Genomic DNA, 20,582 nt, shown 5'->3' with positions numbered 1-20,582 from the left:
GGCCAGCTGCTTTCTGTCATAAGTCTCCTAAAGTGATAGCATGGACTATATAATACACTCTTTTCTTATAACCTGATTTGATTATTGTAATGCATTTTATATGGGATTGCTTTTAAAGATATCCCCATAGTGCAATTGCTATAGAATGTAAAAGCAAGAATACTTATAAGTGCCAGATGGTCAAATCACATTACATCAATTTTACTTCACTTTTATTAGCTACCTATTCACTTCTGTGCCCAATTTAAAGTTATTGTTTTGGCCTATAAGGGTTGAAGCTGGGCTGTCCAAAGAACTGTGTGCACCATACAAGCCTGCCTACACTATCAGAGATCTTGGTTTCTGAACCAGTAATCAAAGCTGTTAAATAACAGATATAAAGAAAATGACCTTTCCAGTAACATGTCTCCCTTCCAAAATTTCCTTTTCTGCCTGCCTGTCTATCTGTCTGATATCAATTGCAAGCATTCAATACACTCCTAAAAATCTTCTTATGCTTGATGTGCTAAGGTCTTTAAAAAAATCAATGGGATTGATATTTTATTGCTCTTATTGGTTGATGACAATGATTGCATGGTGTACACCCTGTCTTTTGGAAGGCAACTATCTGTGGAAGGCAACAGATTATCTGTTTACCAATAAAGATGATGGTTATGATATAGAAACACTAGTTGCTCTGGTCAATGATTTGCCAAGACACCTAGACAGGGGGACATATGAGATCTCTCAGTGTCATTCCGTCATGGTGTCCTTCTGGATCACCTACAAGGGCTGGGAATTGGGGGCACCATTCAAAGGTGGTTCTATTTCTACCTAAGTGGGCAGTGCAACTCAGCAGTAATGGAGGGGAAATACTCTAGTCCTTGGTTACCACAGTGTCATGTTTCCCATGACTCATTCTTCTCCCTCAAGGTTTTCAACAACTTATGAAACTGCTGAGAGAGGTTATCTGTCAGTTTACGGTGCAGTTTCCTTAATACACTGATGTCACAGCTATAAAAATCCACCCTGGGCTGTGTTAGAAAGCCTGAACCAGTGTCTAAATGTTGTTGGGGTCTAGCCAGAGTGAAACAAATTCAAATTAAACTCTAGATGAAATTGCTTGTCATCAGTAAACATCAGAGCATTCTGATCCCATTAGTTTACTCTGGTGAGTCAGCCTCTGATCAATGCTCTGTTGGATAATTGCCATACCCTCCAAACGGAGCTGCCTTTGAAGACAGCTTAGAAGCTGTACCTGTTTCATAATGTGCTGGCCAGACCTCTGGCAGAATTAAGCCCCTATTACAGAATAGCACCAACTCTAAGTATAGCTGCACTGATTCACAATAAGCCTCCAAGTCAATTGAAAATGTGGGTTAGATCTTGCCCTTTACAATGTAGCATTAGGTTACAACAGGAACAACCTAGCCAGAACTGAATCTGCCTGTTGGTCTGAACAGCTACATCAAGCCTGCTGAGAACCCTCCCTATAAGAAGGATGTGGAGGGTAGACTAAGCAGCATATTTTGTTTCTCCATTGTAGCTCCGGTGCTTTTAAAATCACTTTTTCCAGAAACACATTTGGTTCTTTCTCTCTTTGCATTTTTGCAAGGCACTGAAAACTATACAATTCCAACATGACCCGAACCCTAACCCCATCCAACTGATTGCTTGTGGATACTCATCTTGGGGATATATGATATTTTTATTCTGTTGATCAGCTTCTTAATCTGCTTTGTTGTTTGCCACCAGAGTTGCAATTGACTGAGGCAGCTTACAAACAAACAAACAAATAAATAAATAAAAGTATCAAAAAAAGAAAAGAAAAACATCCTGCAATCAGAAAACAAACAGAGAAGGCATCCTCCTCACTACTGGGTAATTCTAAATGTTTATTTATTTATTTATTTCTCACCTTTTTTCCATTATGAATCTCAAAGTAGCATACATAAGGATTCAAACTGTCTCTCATTCAGGCTCAAACCTCTTTAGGTTCAGCAAAACGCTCTCCCTTCAGTGTTTTAATTCTAAGCACTTCCAAGAAACTCAAATTGACATTTTCAATTAATCAGTCAATTCCTAGACCAGTTTTGGTGCATGTCCAGCCATACAGGAATGAGATCTCAAGTAGCATGTTCATGAGTGATACGTTTTTCATGTATCTCCACCTGCTGGTTGGTGTTTCATTAATTTCACCTCTGAAGAGATGGTATCTTTGCTATACGAAAGCAAGACCTTTACATGGAAGCTATTAAGAGCCTTGGTGGAGCAGTGGGCTAATGCCTCCTTAAGTAACACCAGCTGCCTGCAATTAGTGCAGGTTCAAGTCCCACAAGGCTCAAGGTTGACTCAGCCTTCCATCCTTCCGAGGTAGGTAAAATGAGGACCCAGATTGTTGGGGGCAATTAAGCTGACTTTGTAATAATGCCGCTTGGTGTGTGTGTGTGAAAGCCCTAACAAGCAGGCATATACATAGAATGAAGGCTACTGCTAAGCTTGTAAGCCGCCCTGAGTCTTCGGAGAAGGGCGGGATATAAATGGAATTAAAATAAAATAAATAAAATAAAAATAAATATTACTCAGTGTATAAATAAAGGGTACAATCCTTACACCAGAGACCATAGTTATCCCCACTAATCAGAGAAACATAAATGTGGTGGACTCCATTTATAACACCATTGGATAAAGTCAATTACCAGATAACCGCAGGTGAAATGCAAGCACCAGAAGAAACCTTCACTATCTCTATTCTTTCACTAGACTACAAAATGACAAGAATCATAAAATACTTTGCGGTGTGTCACCCTGCCTTTCAATTCCAGTAGCTGCCCATAGATCCATTTACTACCTATTTATTTTTCCCAGTTATTCAAAAGTTCTTTCCATTAACAGTGAGGGAACTACACTACTATTGCTGAGCAAAGCAACATAATTGTTTACCACAATACACAAACTAGCCTCTATTCATATATAGATGCTTAGGAACCTAATTAGGCTGACTTCTGACCGACAGGCATAGGCTTGAACTCTTAAAGGTTTAGCAACGTGATTCTATTATTGAAACCTGCCCTCAGTGGTGATGGAGGCTAGGATCCAATGTTAATAGCCAAGGTTGGAAAATTATTGGCTCAAAGATTGTTCTGTATATTTAGTTACTTGCTGCACTGCTATGCAATATTCTATCTGCTTCATAAAATGGAAGTAAAAATCATACAATATGAAAACTAAAACATAGTGTAAAATCTGAAAGAAACAATCACAAATTAAAGCCTAAATGAAGCAAGAAGAGAAGAAAGTGGACAAACATTGAAAAAGCATTTTTTTAAAAAAAAAAAAGACCCTGAAAGATTGAAATAAAACACTTACCTCTTATCTTGGGCAAATAGAATATAACAACAGTGCCCTAGGAGACACAAGAATATAAGAGTGGATGTTACAGAAAGACACACTTGCATCACGGGACTTACATAGTTCTCCCAAAAAGGAAGGAGCAAGATTCTCATAAAACAGAAAAGATATGCAAAGATTGACTAGTCTCCGCTCTTGAACACTGATAACCAAAGATACAATTAATACAAAGGCAGTAGGGCTTTGGAGAAGGAAGTGTCAATCCTTATTAAATATTCAGCCAGCCAGAACAAAAAAATAAAAGAAAAAACAAATGAACAGGTTGACAAAAAGTAAACATGGTAATGATAAAGCACAGATTAACATTTGTTGAGTTTGAGTAGGAAATGAACAACATCCGGCTTCTGAACTCTGATTACCTCTTCCAGGGGTTTAACTGAACTGGAATATAGCAAATACCCAGTTCAATATTCATATTATCCAAGGCTAACCAAATTCTGGAACTAAAGGAGACAAAGAACTGGTTTTCCTGATACCTATTACAGGTAGCTCTCAACTTACAACTGTTCATTTAGTGACCATTCAAAGTTACAACAGCACTGAAAAAAGTGACTTATGACCATTTTTCACACTTACGACCATTGCAGCATCCCCATGGTCAAGTGATCAAAATTCAGGACACTTGGCAACTGACTCATGTTTATGATCGTTACAGTGTCATGTGATCATCTTTTGCAACCTTCTGACAAGCAAGATTCACTTAGCAGCATTGTTAGTAACTTAATAGATGCAGTGATTCACTTAACAACTGTGGCAAGAAATGTCATAAAAGGGGGCAAAACTCACTTAACAAATGTCTCACTTAACAATAGAAATGGGCTCAATTGTGGTCCTAAGTTGAGGACTACCTGTATTAGCTGCTCTAAGTTGTGACTATCAGGCCTGGACTGCAAAAATCCAGATGAACACTAGTTGGCAGCAAATTGTGTTTTTCCATTTGTTTTTTTCTCTCTCTCTTCAGCCATCTAGTGTTAATCTAGATCAGGGGTCTTTAAACTTGGCCCTTTTATGACTTGTGGACTTCACCTCCCAGAATTCCTCAGCCATCATGTCCACAACTCATAAAAGGGCCAAGTTTGAAGACCCCTGATCTAGATTCTTGCAGTCCAAAGCTGGTAGTTCCAATCCTAGGCAGCCTCCTAATTCTGCATCATCATTTACCTTGATTTTTATAAATCTCTAATCATTCAGTCATCCTGCCATTTGTATTCATACATTGGTCTGTCTCAGTCTGATTTCCTCTAGATGTAGTAGAATTATATTACGCAGAATCCCTATCCACTAGCAAAACATTCTGGGCAGAGTAGCCACGAACATGTGAAATGATCATCAGGATGAGAAGGCTGATCAGCAGTGATCAGCTAAGACTCCGGCCTTGAATACAGACTTATGTAGGAATTAAGCACAGTCAAAATTCCTTTGGAGTCACTATGCATAGGTGTCACTATGCATAGGTGTAACTGCCCATTCTGTCTTGGGATATGAACTCCTCTGTCAAATGATCTCATGTGTTTTATTCATGTGCTTCCCAGTAATTTATGAAAGAAAAATAAGGTCCATTCTTTCATATGGAAAAAGCAGGTTGAACAGGAGAAAAGCCCTCTTCTCCATATAGTGTGCTCAGCTGCTTTGGGGGTGGGGGTGGGGGTGGAATTCTCTAGCAGATTCTCTTCCAAAAGTAAAGAGGGGAGAAATTGCTGCCTTGTTCCAATTAAACAGGCTGAGGCAAAGCTTTGGGGAATGAGACATTCTTTTCTTCTATGACATAGATGAACCAAGCAGAGACCAGAGGAGTAGCTATAGTATCACATTTACTTGGCATTCCCAGGCCAGAATCCCTGTATTTGGGGGTAGCTTGCAGTTATGTATTGCTTCTCTTGATGACATTTCAACAGCTTTTTGAAAATCCACAACAATTTACACTAGCAAAGGAGGCTAGCCAGATGTTTGTAGACATCTTGACGTAAGCAGCCTCAGAAGGCTATGCTGAAGGAGGCTGTGTTCTCAACAGCCTTTGAAAGGTCAGCGTTTAGCACTAATGGCTCAAAGTCTGCTGGGTTTTGCTCAGTCTGTAAGTTTTCTTTAGCCTCAGCAAGCTATGGCAGAACTACTAGCGGATGAGTGGCAGGGTTTCCTTTAAATTAGTAAACAGTTTCAATAATTCGTTCATTCAGTTTATATGCCCAGTTACCAGGCGACTCTGAGCAATGAATTTTGAAAATAGCCAAAGGTACCTCAATAATAAAAAAAGTGAATCAAGTGAATAAATACACATATTTCTAGCAGTGGTCCCCAACCTTTGCGGCCCAGCTGCAAGGGGGAGGGAGAGGAGAACTGGGCTACATGAGTGGCAGGCCAGTCCACACGTGTGTGATTGCCCACTGACTCACTGGTGACAAAGGTTGAGCTGTGCACACACTCCAGACAGCCACTTATGTGGCCCAATTTTGAATATGCCAGGCCCCTGATCTATAGCACTGGGCATAATCAGTCACAAAACATATATTGACACACCCTGGCTGAGGAAAGAGCCAGGACTTCAAGGCCTGGCCAAAATCCAGGAGGTTCAGGTTGTCCACATCTCAGAGCAGGGGATGCACAGTGTAATGTATTTTTACTTGTACTGATTCACATGTCTGTTTAAATGCTGTTTAAGGGTTGCTCAATGGTGTGCCTTAGTCATTGACTAAGCCAGACTTGTTGTCTCCAAGAAGATCATTGGTAGATTTGGGGTAGGAATGAGCTCCTTTAAACCTATCAGCCGCCGCCTAGTGGCCAACCGTATAAGTAACTGTGCAGCCACCCCTGTTTCAGTTCTGTTCCTGTTTACTTCAATGAAGCATGTTCCTGTTGCAACCTTCCATCTCGCTTATTGCCTGCAAAGAACCGGCTACACAACACACAGCATCAAAGAAGGCGTGTTATTTCAGTCCCACAAGAGGACAATGTTTAAAAGACAGGATCTAAAGCATCCCAGCCCTGTCTGAGCTTGTCGAGCAGGCAGACATAATTAAACATAGGAGTTTCCTCAAATACTTTGGCCCTGACCCATGAAGGGCTTTGTAAGAGATAACCACCACTTTGAATCGCATGTCAAAAGTCAAGAGGTAACTAATACAGTTTGGGTAGAAATGTTGTTACATGGGCACATCAAGGTGTACCCCTAACTCCTGCACTGCTGCATTTTGGATCAGCTGTAACTTGTGAGTGATCTTCAAGGGTAGTCCCATGTAAAACCCACTGCATAATCCAGGTGAAAGGACACTAAGAACTGTGTGACCATGAGCAGATCTCACGCCAGAAATGTGTTAAACTTGTTCACAAGATGGATTTGTGCACAGATCCTCCTAGGCATTGCTATTACTTGCTCCTCAAGCAACAGCCACAAGGCCAATGCATAATTGTCAGACAGCTGGGTGACCTTGGGCCAGTCACTCTCTCAGCCCTAAGAAGCAGGTAAGGACAAACCACTTCCTAAAAATCTTGCCAATAAAATTGCAGAGACTTGTCTAGGCAGTCTCCAAGTATTAGACATGATTGAATGAAGAAACATGTATACAAGTACACAGGTTGAATGCAAAAAAGATATCCATACTAACTTTCAGGAGAAGATAAACGGCATCTTAATATTCTTTCAGAAGAAAAACCTCACAAGAAGAATTTTGTTTTGTGTTTTTCTGAGGCAAAATTGCAGGTGTCCTATTGGTCATCAGGAGTCAAACTTCACTAGTGTCTTTATCTTTTACTTTACACATAAGACACCTTGAGGACATCATCTTCAGAGATAAGGGGGAGAAGAAAGAAGACCTGACCTTTTGCCTGATTGTGTTTTTCATTCAGAATATTCCAGGAATAATTGTGTATCAAAAAACAATTAGGCAACTGTGTTGTTCCCATGGAAACCTATCACCTGTATTTGCCTAACAAAGGCATGTTCCTTCTCTGTTGATTTGATCAACTTTAAGCACTTTCTAGTGAGGTTTTAATCCTTTTTTTTCTAACCTTACCTCCTCTCAAATTTACAACAGATTGGCAAACCAATTCCTTAGCTTTATACAACACAAATGTGTAGGGTTGCAATCAAAAGGTTTTAAATTGTCCAAGAGCATTTATTTCCAATGCATTAATTTATAGTCCATGCAGTTTTAGGTGTTTTTTTAAAAAAAAATGGAAAGTCACCAGTTAAAATATCATAAAGAGAATGTTTTTTAATTATCTCGTGGGTATAATTTCTAAAACTTCTTTGTTCAAAATACACAAAATTACCTTCCCAAAAGATGACAGAATCTTCCAGTATCATATAATGGCATTATTATCTGTTGTATCCTCAGATGTTAGAAATCATGCAGAAGTTTCTTCTCTTTCTTTTTTGTATTTGCCCTTCATCAAACTGTCTCCTTGTAAATTCTTCAGTAATTTACCAATAGAAACAGGCTTTTAATAATGTCAAATTGTTGGAAGAAAAAGAACATGAATTCAGAGCGGATCATGCTTAAACTTGTAACTATTTCATTACCTTTGTTATTGTTGTTGTTAGCTGCGAAGTCGTGTCCGACCCATCGCGACCCATGGACAATGTTCCTCCAGGCCTTTCTGTCCTCTACCATCTTCTGGAGTCCATTTAAGCTCACCCCTACTGCTTCAGTGGCTCCATCCAGCCACCTCATTCTCTGTCGTCCCTTTCTTCTATTGCCCTCAATCTTTCCCAGCATTAGTTTCTTCTCCAGTGAGTCCTTCCTTCTCAATAGGTGGCCAAAGTATTTGAGTTTCAACTTCAGCATCTGGCTTTCTAAAGAGCAGTCAGGGTTGATCTCCTCTGGTCACAGTTTGATCGCCTTGTAGTCCAAGGGACTCGCAGGAGTCTTCTCCAGCACCATAGTTCAAAGGCCTCAATTCTTTGGTGCTCAGCCTTTTTTATCATCCAACTTTCACTGCCATACATTGCAACTGGGAAGACCAAGCCTTGACTATACGCACTTTTGTTGACAGGGTGATGTCTCTGCTTTTTAGTGTGCTGTCTAGATTTGCCATTGCTTTCTTCCCAAGGAGCAACTGTCTTTTAATTTCTTGGCTACAGTCCCCATCTGCAGTGATCTTGGAGCCCAGGAAAATAAAATCTGTCACTACCTCCATTTCTTCCCCATCTATTTGCCAGGAATTGAGAGGGCTGGATGCCATGATCTTGGTTTTCTTAATGTTGAGTTTCAAGACCACTTTTGCACTCGCCTTCTTCACCCACATCAAGAGACTCTTTATTTCCTCTTCACTTTCTGCCATTAGAGTGGTATCATCTGCATATCTTAGGTTGTTGATATTTATCCCGGCAATCTTAATTCCAACTTTTGATTCATCTAGCCCTGCCTTTCTCATGATGTGCTCTGCATATAAGTTAAATAGGCAGGGCGACAGTATACAGCCTTGCCGGACTCCTTTCCCAATTTTGAACCAATCAGTGGTTCCGTGTCCAGTTCTCACTGTTGCTTCTTGACCCGCATATAGGTTTCTCAAGAGACAAATAAGATGGTCTGGTACTCCCATATCTTTAAGAACTTGCCACAGTTTGTTGTGATCTACACAATCAAAGGCTTTAGCATAGTCAATGAAGCAGAAGTAGATGTTTTTCCGGAACTCCCTAGCTTTCTCCATAATCCAGCGTATGTTGGCAATTTGATCTCTAGTTCCTCTGCTTCTTCAAAATCCTGCCTCTACTTCTGGTAGTTCTCGATCCACATACTGCTGGAGTCTAGCTTGTAGGATTTTAAGAATAAATTTACTAGCATGTGAAATGAGTGCAATGGTGTGATAGTTTGAACATTCTTTGGCACTGCCTTTCTTTGGAATTGGAATATAAACTGATCTTTTCCAATCCTGTGGCCACTGTTGAGTTTTCCAAATTTGCTGGCAAATTGAGTGTAGCACTTTTACTGCATCGTCTTTTAAGATTTTGAATAGCTCATCTGGAATACTGTCACCTCCACTAGCTTTATTGTTGCTCAATTTTTCTAAGGCCTACTTCACTTCACATTCTAGGATGTCTGGCTCGAGGTCAGTGACCACCTCATCGTGGTTATCAGGGATGTTAAGCTCATTCTTGTTTAGTTCTTCTGTGTAATTTTGCCACCTCTTCTTAATCTCTTCTGCCTCTGTTAGGTCCCTGCCATTTTGGTCCTTTATCATGCCCATTTTTGCATGAAACGTTCCCTTCATCTCTCCAATTTTCTTGAAGAAATCTCTGGTCCTCCCTATTCTATTGTTTTCTTCTATTTCTTTGCACTGTTCATTTAAGAAGGCATTCTTATCTCTTCTAGCAGTGGGCTAATGCCTCCTTAAGTAACACCAGCTGCCTGCAATTAGTGCAGGTTCGCATCCCACCAGGCTCAAGGTTGACTCAGCCTTCCATTCTTCCGAGGCAGGTAAAATGAGGACCCAGATTGTTGGGGGCAATTAAGCTGACTTTCTAATAATGCCGCTTGGGGTGTGTGTGAAAGCCCTAATAAGCAGGCATATACATAGAATGAAGGCTACTGCTAAGCTTGTAAGCCGCCCTGAGTCTTCGGAGAAGGGCGGGATATAAATGGAATTAAAATAAATAAATAAAATAAATAAAAAAATAAATTCTCTGGAATTCTGTATTCAATTGGGTTATCTTTCTTTTTCTCCCTTGCCTTTCGCTTCCCTCCTTTCCCTCATTACCTTACTAGTGCTTATATTTGCTGCCTTTGAAATCAGATCTTGAATTACTTTAGTCAAACAAATACAGATCTTCCAGTGTTTTTAATAGAAAAAAGAATCAGTAAAGATGAAGAATTACGGTAGATTGCAAACAGCTCTATGAAAGTTGTTGAACTGTTTCCTCTCACTCTTCCTAATTGTTACTGCAGCATTGTTGTATGAAGCCATTATGGTATGCGTCTCATAGGGCTAAAAATGCATATTTTTCCAAAGAATAAACAGTTGCTTTGAGAAGGAGGTGTTAGGCTACCAAATCTGGACTTTAAACATCTGAACAAATGTTACACAATAGCAGAGATTTAGAATTTTACATACTGCTTTGTTAAAGAAGGCAGATTTAACCAAGGAAATAGTACAGGATTTTCAGATCTATGAATATATATATATGTAGATCTTTGGTCATTCGGGTTTTTTTCCCACGTAGAATTTGGAAAAAACCCGAATGACCAAAGATCTACATACAAACATCAGCGAAAACCTCAGAAAACATATATATATAACATATATATATATAAGGTAAAGGTAAAGGTTTCCCCGCACATGTGTGCTGAACCCACACATGTGTGCTAGTCGTTTCCGACTCTAGGGGCCGGTGCTCATCTCCGTTTCAAAGCCGAAGAGCCAGCGCTTGTCCGAGGATGTCTCCGTGGTCATGTGGCCGGCATGACTAGACGCCAAAGGCGCACGGAACGCTGTTACCTTCCCACTGTAGTGGTCCCTATTTTTCTACTTGCATTTTTACCTGCTTTTGAACTGCTAGGTTGGCAGAAGCTGGGACAAGTAACAGGCGCTCACTCTGTTACGCGGCACTCGGGATTCGACCTGCCAAACTGCCAACCTTCTGATCGACAAGCTCAGCGTCCTAGCCCACTGAGCGTCCCATATATATATATATATATATATATATATATATATATATATATATATATATATATATATATATATATATATATATATATATATACACACACACACACATATATATATATACACACACACACATATATATACATATATATATACACACACATATATATACATATGTATATATATATATACATATATATGTGTGTGTGTGTGTGTGTATGTATATGTATATATGTATATGTGTGTGTGTGTGTACATTTTTAAGAAGAGACTGGACAGCCATTTGTCCAAAATGGTATAGGGTTTCCTGCCTGAGCAGGGGGTTGGACTAGATGACCTCCAAGGTCCCTTCCAATATTATTATTATTATATGGTTTTCTTTGCCAAATATGTGTGTGTGTGTGTGTTTTATGGACCTCTTATATCGCTGCTCTGATCTAACAGAGGACAAATACTATAGATGTAGAAAGATTCCTCTGGTGATACAGGAAAATCTCTCAATCTCTATCTCTCTATCTCTCTCTTTGCTATATAATTGTCAACAGTGGTGTAAAAATTGCTTTTCTGGGAATCTGTTAATATAAGGCTTGAAGTTGTTCTCTGCAGATAAGATTGTGGAAAATATTTGGAGCAATTTTTAAGATTACAGATGCTCCCAAATTATGTGTTTAAGTATTTTGTATAGTTTATTTTCTGTTGATTTTTCTTTAATTTTGTCTTTATGTTTTGTTGATCACCCTACATAAAACATGGTATTTTAAAATATTTTTTTAAGGAAATGTATCATGAATCTACAAATCTTTCAATGCAAGATCTCTTTGATGAAGCTCAACCCACATATGGATCTCCAAATATAAGAGATCTGTGACTGTCTCTCCAAGTTTTTTTCTTTAATTTTAACCAAGGGCAGAAGGCTTTGAATTGGTTTATGCCTTAGCTCTGGTAGAGAAAGGATCGGGTGCTAATGAAATAATATATTTCACTGACTAAAAAAATTAAATTAAAAAATAAATTAAATTAAGAAAAGGTTAAGAGATATTTCAGTATCCTAAAAAGAAGCATGCATTTATCCAAACTATTAGACTTTGAAGGTCTTGATTTTCAGATTGCTGTGGTATATTCCTTTTTTTAAAAAAAAATGCTTCAAGCAACTATAGAAGCAATGAAGGCATCCCAGGTCAGTGTCACTTTTAACCATCTTAACTTGGGATTATTACTAAAGAGGGACCTCTGCTGAATTTTCATTTTATCCACAAGAAGCATTGATCACAATTAATGCTCCTGGCTATTTAAGTCATTACTGTACACTTCATGAGAAATCAAAGTAGAAATGCCATGGAAATTAAACTCCTTGACCTGTAGACATTTTCCCTCTCTTTGATGTCAATCTAAATAGCTGTTTTGACTGGGATATAATTTTAGTTTTTAGGCATACAAACTCGCTTGATAGATACAACACTAGACATAAAAACTAGGTTATTTTTCCTTAAATGACAATCACAACACCCAAAGAACATGGCTTTTTTTCCTAAATGAGAGTGAAATCAAACTGTTGCCATAATGTTATGTTTATAATATATAAAATATTCAGTTCAGTTTTGTACTTATAAAGTTTCTTAAACTTTTTCAAGTAATGAAAAATGAAACACCGTGAGGTTTTGTTTTATGAAAGGCAATATATACATTAAAAGGAAACACTGAAATTCTTCACATTTTAATAATGTTTTTATTTTCCCTTCCATTTAATACATTATTATAAATCTTAATGGTCTGAATGAGTTTGCACACGAGGGTATATTTCCTTAATGTCTGAAAGGAGATTTATTCAAGCAAGTCTTAGAGTTGGCATAACATTTAGCCTGTTTAAACATCTCATCTTATTTGTTTAAGTGCTGATGATCCATTTTTCAGAAGAATATATTGAAAGAAAAACTAATAGGACCTTCAAAGACTTTGAACAAATTTGTGGAACACCTTCAAGCTACAATATTCTCTGTCAATGGCATGACTGAAACAAGGCTTTTACTATTACCAGTATTATTACAACTGCCGCTAGTACTATTAGGGAACAAATTAAAATAATGGTTATGCCATCATGTCTTCTCTGTAGAACTGCCATTGTGAAAGAAGATGGTCAAATGCTTTCCATAGGTTACATCTCTATTGGGGTTAAGATACTGACACATAAGGTGTTTCTATACAGATGCTAGGAAGTAGAAATAGGTCTCTTTAGGGTTCTTCTAGTATCTGTGGCAGATGTTACAGACTCTTTGAACCCATCAAGTTGGAGGCACTGTTGTTCTCTCAACCAGAACAAAAAAAATATTAACTTCCAAGTATTATATAAAGCAGGGATGCGGTGGCTCAGTGGGTTAGGATGCTGAGCTTGTCGATCAGAAGAGCGGCAGTTTGGCGGGTTGAATCCCAAGTGCCGCGTAACAGAGTGAGCCCCTGTTACTCGTCCCAGCTTCTGCCAACCTAGCAGTTCGAAAGCACGTAAAAATGCAAGTAGAAAAATAGGGACCACTACGGTGGGAAGGTAACAGCGTTCCGTGCGCTTTTGGCATTTAGTCATGCCGGCCAAATGACCATGGAGACGTCCTCTTACAAGCGCTGGCTCTTCGGCTTTGAAACAGAGATGAGCACCGGCCCCTAGAGTTGTAAACGACTACCACGCATGTGCAGGGGAACCTTTACCTTATTATATTATATGCAATTAAGTATTCTCTTAAAGATAAGTAAGGAGCTGCCTTACATTTTCCTAAATCATTGGACCATTGAGAATGAAGAACCTAGGTTTTTCCAGATAGTTCTGAGCTTCAACTCCCAGCGGTGACATTAAATCACAGAAGCTCTGTGGGAAATAGCCTGTCAGGAAACAGCAGTGACCACTTCTCATACAGTAGTACCATATGTCTATCCCAAGAGTCTTTCTCTACTGTTTATTCATATATATTTGGTTACCTACTGTTTTTCTACCCTGTTTCTCAAAAAATATTAACTCCTGAAGCAGCTTATAGCAAGTAAAAGAAAAGTCTTGTTCTTAAGGTACAACAAGAATGGGGAGTGGAGAAAAAAAAGAAAAGGGGGTTGTTCTCAATTGACATAAAAGAAGACCTAACATTTATATGTGGTCTGGACGACTACCTAATCTTCCTTGCTGGTATTGCAGTCTAAATTGATCACTGCTAGTCTCTTGATCTACAGATGAAGCTGAAATCTGCTACTGTTTAACTAAGGCTACCATCTCTGGGTTGCAAAAGTAATGAGAACTGCAAGATGGGTAAGATTTTTTATATATCTGCTCTCCAAATCATATCTAACCATCTGACATCTGAGTTTGCATCCTCAAAGAAGAGCAATTCAATTTGCAAAGCAAATTTGCAAGACAAATTGAACAATGTTATAGCAATTATTGTTTGTTGTACACCAGCCAAAGTTATGGGAGATGGACAGCCAATAAATAATATCTTTTAAAAAGTTATTGTTTTATTTAATTCCTTTTGTGAGTGAAGGATGCAAAGAGTTTGGGATTGCTAATTGCTCTGTTTGTGTTGTCTACTGCACATTTCCTTGACTTCAAGCAAATAGCTGAATAAAAGTCTTATATGATTAGAGTTGTTGATCAGGACAATTTTATTACCATAAAATTGCAAAGAGCAATTTTCTATCTAAAAGAGGATTAGGGTTATTTATTTCTCATTATCTTGGATACATTTTACAATACTCACATACATTCATTATTATATGAAACAAATCACTATTTTATTGTGCCAGCAAGGATGAATGATACGATCTAATGAATTTTTTTGGTTTCCTAAATCACTGAGCCATCTTTCATCCTAATAGTTACTCATAGGCAAATCCCATTCAATTAAGATTCCCATATTCCATTTCCAATGACATTGCTGGCACTAAGGGGACATTACATCCAAAATAACTAGAGGGGTCTAGATTACAGACCTTTTCATATATGTGTGTACAGTGTCTCTTCAATTTGTCTTTAATTGAATGAAATGATACCAGGGAAAGGGGCAGGGGGTTTGTGGAGATTGGGAGGAATGACTGCTCAAAAACTTCAGTTCTATTGCATTTTTCTCCTCAGTATCATTCTGTTAGTCTAAGCATTAATAATTAGGCCATGGTCACTCTGGATATCTCCATATCTAGCTTGAATGTCTGCATGTGTTTGAACCACTCTAAATATGATTCTCCATCTATGTATTCCATTCTGGATTTTTTGTTCAGTGACCAAATTTATTTTCTTATTCATCAATTCATCAAGAATCAGACTGAAACTGTTTGCAATGGAAACACTGGAGTTTTGAAGTCCTAAGGCAAATGTATGGCATAGGCTTGCTTCACTCTTGCTTCATCCCACTTCCTTTCTTCTGAACTCAGTCCACATTCAGCTGCCAAATCATATCTCAGCTGTCTTAGGTAGAACAAAGGTTTGGCAACTTACTAACTTTGCAAATCCTCTCCTCATGGTATACTCATAGTATGACCTCACAACATGGATTTAGGATAGAGCAGCAGCTGGGTTTCACTTTCGTTTTCGGGTCCGACTGATAGACAGTGGAAAGAGGCACTCACTGGTGGTATCCTTTGCATTCAAAATCATCATCAGCAGTGAGAATGATGAGGTTGGCTTGAAATTGTTTCTGACAATTTGGGAAGTAAAACTGCTAGCAATGTTATCATTATGGCCCTAGGTAGGACCACCTGGTTGTCAGCTGATGTTCAGCCTAGTTTCTATACTCTGTGGTAGAATACATTTCAGCCATGATTGATTTAACTATAGAGTTTTCAATTATACTTATTTTCTGTGTTCACACAACATGCTAAACTCACAGAGATTAGGGTAACAAATCCTATTAAGATAAACTGTGATTAGTTAATATGTAACTCAATGTGCCTTAGAAACAGAGTTCACCCTCAAAGAATGAATCTTTAGACCCCTACTCGTTTCATGACTTTGCTGTATTTGTTAGCAAAATTATACAAAACCTAATGATGAGATATACACCATCATTTGTAACATGTATGTCCCTCTTGGTATGCCTTGTTTTCTCTTTCCACAAGCAGTTCTGTGAGCTCAGAAGCCCTTTGAGACACCACAAGCCTCTAATACAGATATTGTTCTTGAATGAAACCTTTTTTTAAGTGTGGTTGCTTTTCTAATAACAACCTTCTTATATGGTCAAAAGACATTTTATAGACTTTTGGAAAGGAGACAGAAAATGAATGACATGCTTATGGATATTAAAAGCCAGCGATTTACTTTGGGGCCACAGACAACTCTAGAAATTTTGCAACTTTGATCTTCTTTATTTACCAAGTCTGCTCTTTGTAAAACACGGTTTTACATTTTATGAAGCACATAAAACTGCTACAAGTGTAAAATAAGCCCCAGATAATCAGTGGGGTGGCGATTTAAAATATATTCTGCAGACAGCTTGATAAAAGGATTGTTTTAATGGAGGACCATTTCATTTTAATAATAAATTTCCCTTTCATTATTCACTGCCCATGGATATTGATTTGTTTATTGCATAATAAGGTTTCAGCTGTCACGGAATATTTTGTTTCATTCATATATTCCACATTTTATGCCATGGACTCACCAATGAATGAAACAGACTGAGCATTCTGGTAACTGAAATCTAACAAATCTGTTTGAGAATACTGACATAAAGCAAACTAACTTTTACTAAAACAATAGTCTCTTTAGCCTTTTGTGTTAAAAATCCTTTCCAAACCAATGAATGTTCCCAACTACTTATGTTTTTTTTTTAACCCAGGTTTTTCAAACCCTCATCAGTGACAGTTCGAAATCAGACATGGCACCACCTAATTCTGATTTCTATTTGTAGATAAATATTACTTTTTTGATAGCAGAATTCTTAGGAAACAAACAATTTTTAAAAAGAAATAAAACACGTTCATGTTGTGTCAAGAAGCTTTACATTGCGAATTTGCCAATTTCCGTCTTCTTGAGTTTCAAGCTTAACATAAATGCTAAATAACGCATGAAGTGAAATCTGATGGTTTTGGACAGGGTATAAAACAGAATGATAAAATCTGATAGCAAACCTGGAGAACAAAAATGGAATTCAACAATGGAGAATGTTTCATTTTAGTTAAGCATCCCTCCATTTTTTTAACTTTTTAACTTGCTTTGACTCCTGTTTTTGACTTTGTTTTTAATCTATATCTGTTTTATATGGCTTATGGCTTTTATCTGTAAACTGCCCAGAGTCACACAGGTGAGGGCTGATGAATAAATTTGATAAATAAACAAATAAAGCATATTCAGGTTCTTAAGCCTGAGGTTCTAAAGAATTGGTTGCTAGCCTTCACATTTTTTTCTCACAAAGAAAAAATTAAACATGAGTAGATCATCAATGAAGAATTTATTTCCTCAGGTGAGGCCGCCATTGTTCAGAATTCAACCTATTTTTCCCCAATGCTGCTTTCATTCTCTAAAACTAGAAGTCAGAGCTTCCTCTAACTCTGAACAGGATCTTTCAGTAACTTGAATATAAAGGATTTTCTCAACTTGCTGCTTGTCACTGTATTTTCTACCCAGAGGACTCTAGTAGGACAGTGCAAAGTATTTCCTTGGAAGTCCCAGAAGTGTTTTTGAAAGACCAATTTTGAAAGTTTTGTACAAACTCCAGGTCTTTTCAAAAGTAATGTTATCCAAGATGGTTATGTTAATTTCAATAGTTAAGAATACACCAGTGTAGGGACTTAATTGTGTAGTAAAGAAAATGATTGACATTGGTTACATTTCATGCCAAAAGGAAAGCTTCTGATTTAAAAAGAGGCTCTTCATGTTTTTGCTTTTATTCTGAGCATAAAAACCCACAGAATGTATATTATCTAGCACAAAGAGAGGAGTTTGGTTCTATTCGTGGTGGCAGGATAGAACAAAACATCTATCCATTACTTATAGCAGTTCATCCACAAACCTGGAAAATAGCACTGCTGGAAAACATTCCATCGATGTAGCTTATTTTCAATTCTACCCAGAAAAGTTGGAAGGGACCTTAGAGGTCAACTAGTTCAACCCCCCACTCAGGCAGGAAACCCTATACCATTTCAGACAAATGGCTGTCCAGTCTCTTCTTAAAAACTTCCTGTCTTGGCGCATTCACAACTGTTAATTGTTCTGTCAGGAAATTTCTCCTTATTTCTAGGTTGCTTCTCTCTTTGGTTAGTTTTCATCCATTGCTTCTTGTCTTGCCTTCAGGTGCTTTGGAGAATAGCTTGACTCCCTCTTCTTTATGGCAACTCCTGAGATATTGGAACACTGCTATCACGTCACCCTTCATCTTTATCTTCATTAAACTACACATAACCAATTCCAGCAACCATTCCTTATATGTTTTAGCCTCCAGTACCCTAATCATCTTTGTTGCCCTTCTCTGCACACTTTCTAGAGTCTCAACATCTTTTTTACATTGTGGTGACCAAAACTAGATGCAGTATTCCAAGTATGGCCTTACCAAGGCATTGTAAAGTGATATTAACACTTCACGTGATATTGATTCTCTCTCTCTGTTAATGCAGCCTACCACTGTGTTGGCTTTTTTGGCAGCTTCAGCACACTGCTAGCTCATATTTAAGTGATTGTCCATTAGGACTCCGAGATCCCTCTCACAGATGCCACTATTGAGCAAGGTACCACCATCCTACACTATACCTGTGTATTTGGTTTTTCTTGACTAAATGTAGAACCTTACTTTTTTCACAATTGAATTTCATTTTGTTAGATAGTGCCTAATGTTCAGGTTTGTCAAGATCCTTCTGTATTTTAAGCCTATCTTCTGGAGTGTTGGCTATTCCTGCCAGCTTGGTGTCATCTGCAAATTTGATGAGTTCCCCCATCTATCCCCTTATCCAAATCACTGATGAAGATGTTGAAAAGCACTGGGCCCAGAACAGAACCCTGGGACATCCCACTACATACTTCCCTCCATGTAGATGCAGTTCCATTGAGGACCACACACTGAGTATGGCCAGTCAGCCAGCTATGAATCCATCTGATGGTGATGCTGTCTAACCCACATTTTTCTATCTTATCATGTAGTAGGTTGTGGTCTACTTTATCAAATGCCTTAATGAAATCCAAGTAAATTATATCCACAGCATTCCTCTGGTCCACTAATTTTGTCACCTGGTCAAAGAATGCAATAAGATTTGTCTGGCATGATCTATTTTTGACAAATCCATATTAGCTGTTGGTTATGACTTTGTTTGCCTCTAGGTGTTCACTGATTCACTGTTTGATTATCTTTTCCAGAATCTTCCCAGGTATTGAGGTTAGGCTGATAGGTCTGTAGTTTCCTGGATCCATTTTTTTTCCTTTTTTGAAGATGGGAACTGCATCAGCTCTTTTCCAGTCCTCTGATAGTTCCCAAGTGCTCCAGGATCTTTGAAAGATATAGTTCAGTGGTTCTGAGATCACATCTGCCAATTCCTTCAGAACCTTGGGGTGTAATCCATATGGTCCTGGTGATTTGTACTCATCTAGGATGGGCAGGTGCTCACTTACTATTTTCTTGCCTATCTTAACTTGTGTTTCTAATCTGTTTTTTGATAGGATGGACTGTTTTTTTCCTTTTGTGTAAATACGGATGCAAAAAATGAGTTGAGTAGTTCTGCTTTCTCCCTGTTGCTTGTCACGTTCTTGCCACTTTCTCCCACTAATGGACCAATCATTTCCTTAACTTTTTTCTTGTTTTTTACATGTTGGAAGAAGCTTTTTTTGTTATTTTTGACTTTTCTTGAAAGCCTTAGTTTATTTTGAGCCTTAGCTTTCCTCACTTCATCTTTGCAGGCTCGGGCTATTTGCTGATATTCTGCCTTAGTTATGTGCCCCTCTTTTCACTTTTTATACTTGTCCTTTTTGTCTTTCAATTTAACAGAGTTCTTTATACAGCCATGCTAGTTTCTTTTGAGAGCTGTTATTTTTCTTCTTCATTGATATTGTGCTATACTGTGCTTTTATAATCTCACTTTTCAAAATTTCCCAACTTCTTGAGTTGTTTTCCCCTTGAGGATTCTCATCCATGGAATCCTTCCCAAGCTCTCTCTATGTTTATTGAAATTAGCTCTCTTAAAGTTATCTGTAATCAGTTGTCTTCTGACTTGAGTAGTAATCAGTTGTCTTCTGACTTGAGTAGTTAAAAGATTCCTTGCTGAAAACTCAGGAATGATCAAGTGAACAAGGACTTAATTTCAAAACTTATTAACATAAATGCAACTGACATATTAACTGCATCTTCCAGCAGGATTAGAATTGCCATTGTAATAGTTTCTTGTCACTCCAGACTGTTTAAATTTTGTTTTCACATACCATGGGTTTCTGAAGATCAATGATATTCAGAAACTCAGCCCTCATTACGCCATCCCTTCCAAACAAGATAAATGCAATTTAATTGAAGTTAATCTGTTTCTGTTTGCACTCTCGGTTCACTTAGAGCAATTGCAGGATTACAAAGCAGCCAATATCACAATAGTATTAACACGTGAAGTTCTAGATTCTACTGACAATTTCAAAACAACAATATCTAGATTGGATG

General features: G+C 38.1%; 1 protein-coding gene across 1 annotated transcript in view; it reads right to left on the bottom strand.

The window, feature by feature from the left end:
• Positions 1-3,145: 3,145 nt before the first annotated feature.
• Positions 3,146-20,582, bottom strand: part of LTO1 (LTO1 maturation factor of ABCE1) — an 88,457-nt gene continuing 71,020 nt past the window's right edge. The window contains exon 5 of the mRNA XM_083355449.1: positions 3,146-3,385. Within this exon, the coding sequence (XP_083211575.1) occupies positions 3,305-3,385 (81 nt within the window). The 3' untranslated portion in view covers positions 3,146-3,304. The remainder of the gene's footprint in view (positions 3,386-20,582) is intronic.

This window comes from Vipera ursinii (assembly GCF_947247035.1).
Source record: "Vipera ursinii genome assembly, chromosome: 1".
In the NCBI taxonomy this organism is placed as follows: Eukaryota; Metazoa; Chordata; class Lepidosauria; order Squamata; family Viperidae; genus Vipera; species Vipera ursinii.
This window is presented reverse-complemented; position numbering and strand designations above follow the sequence as displayed.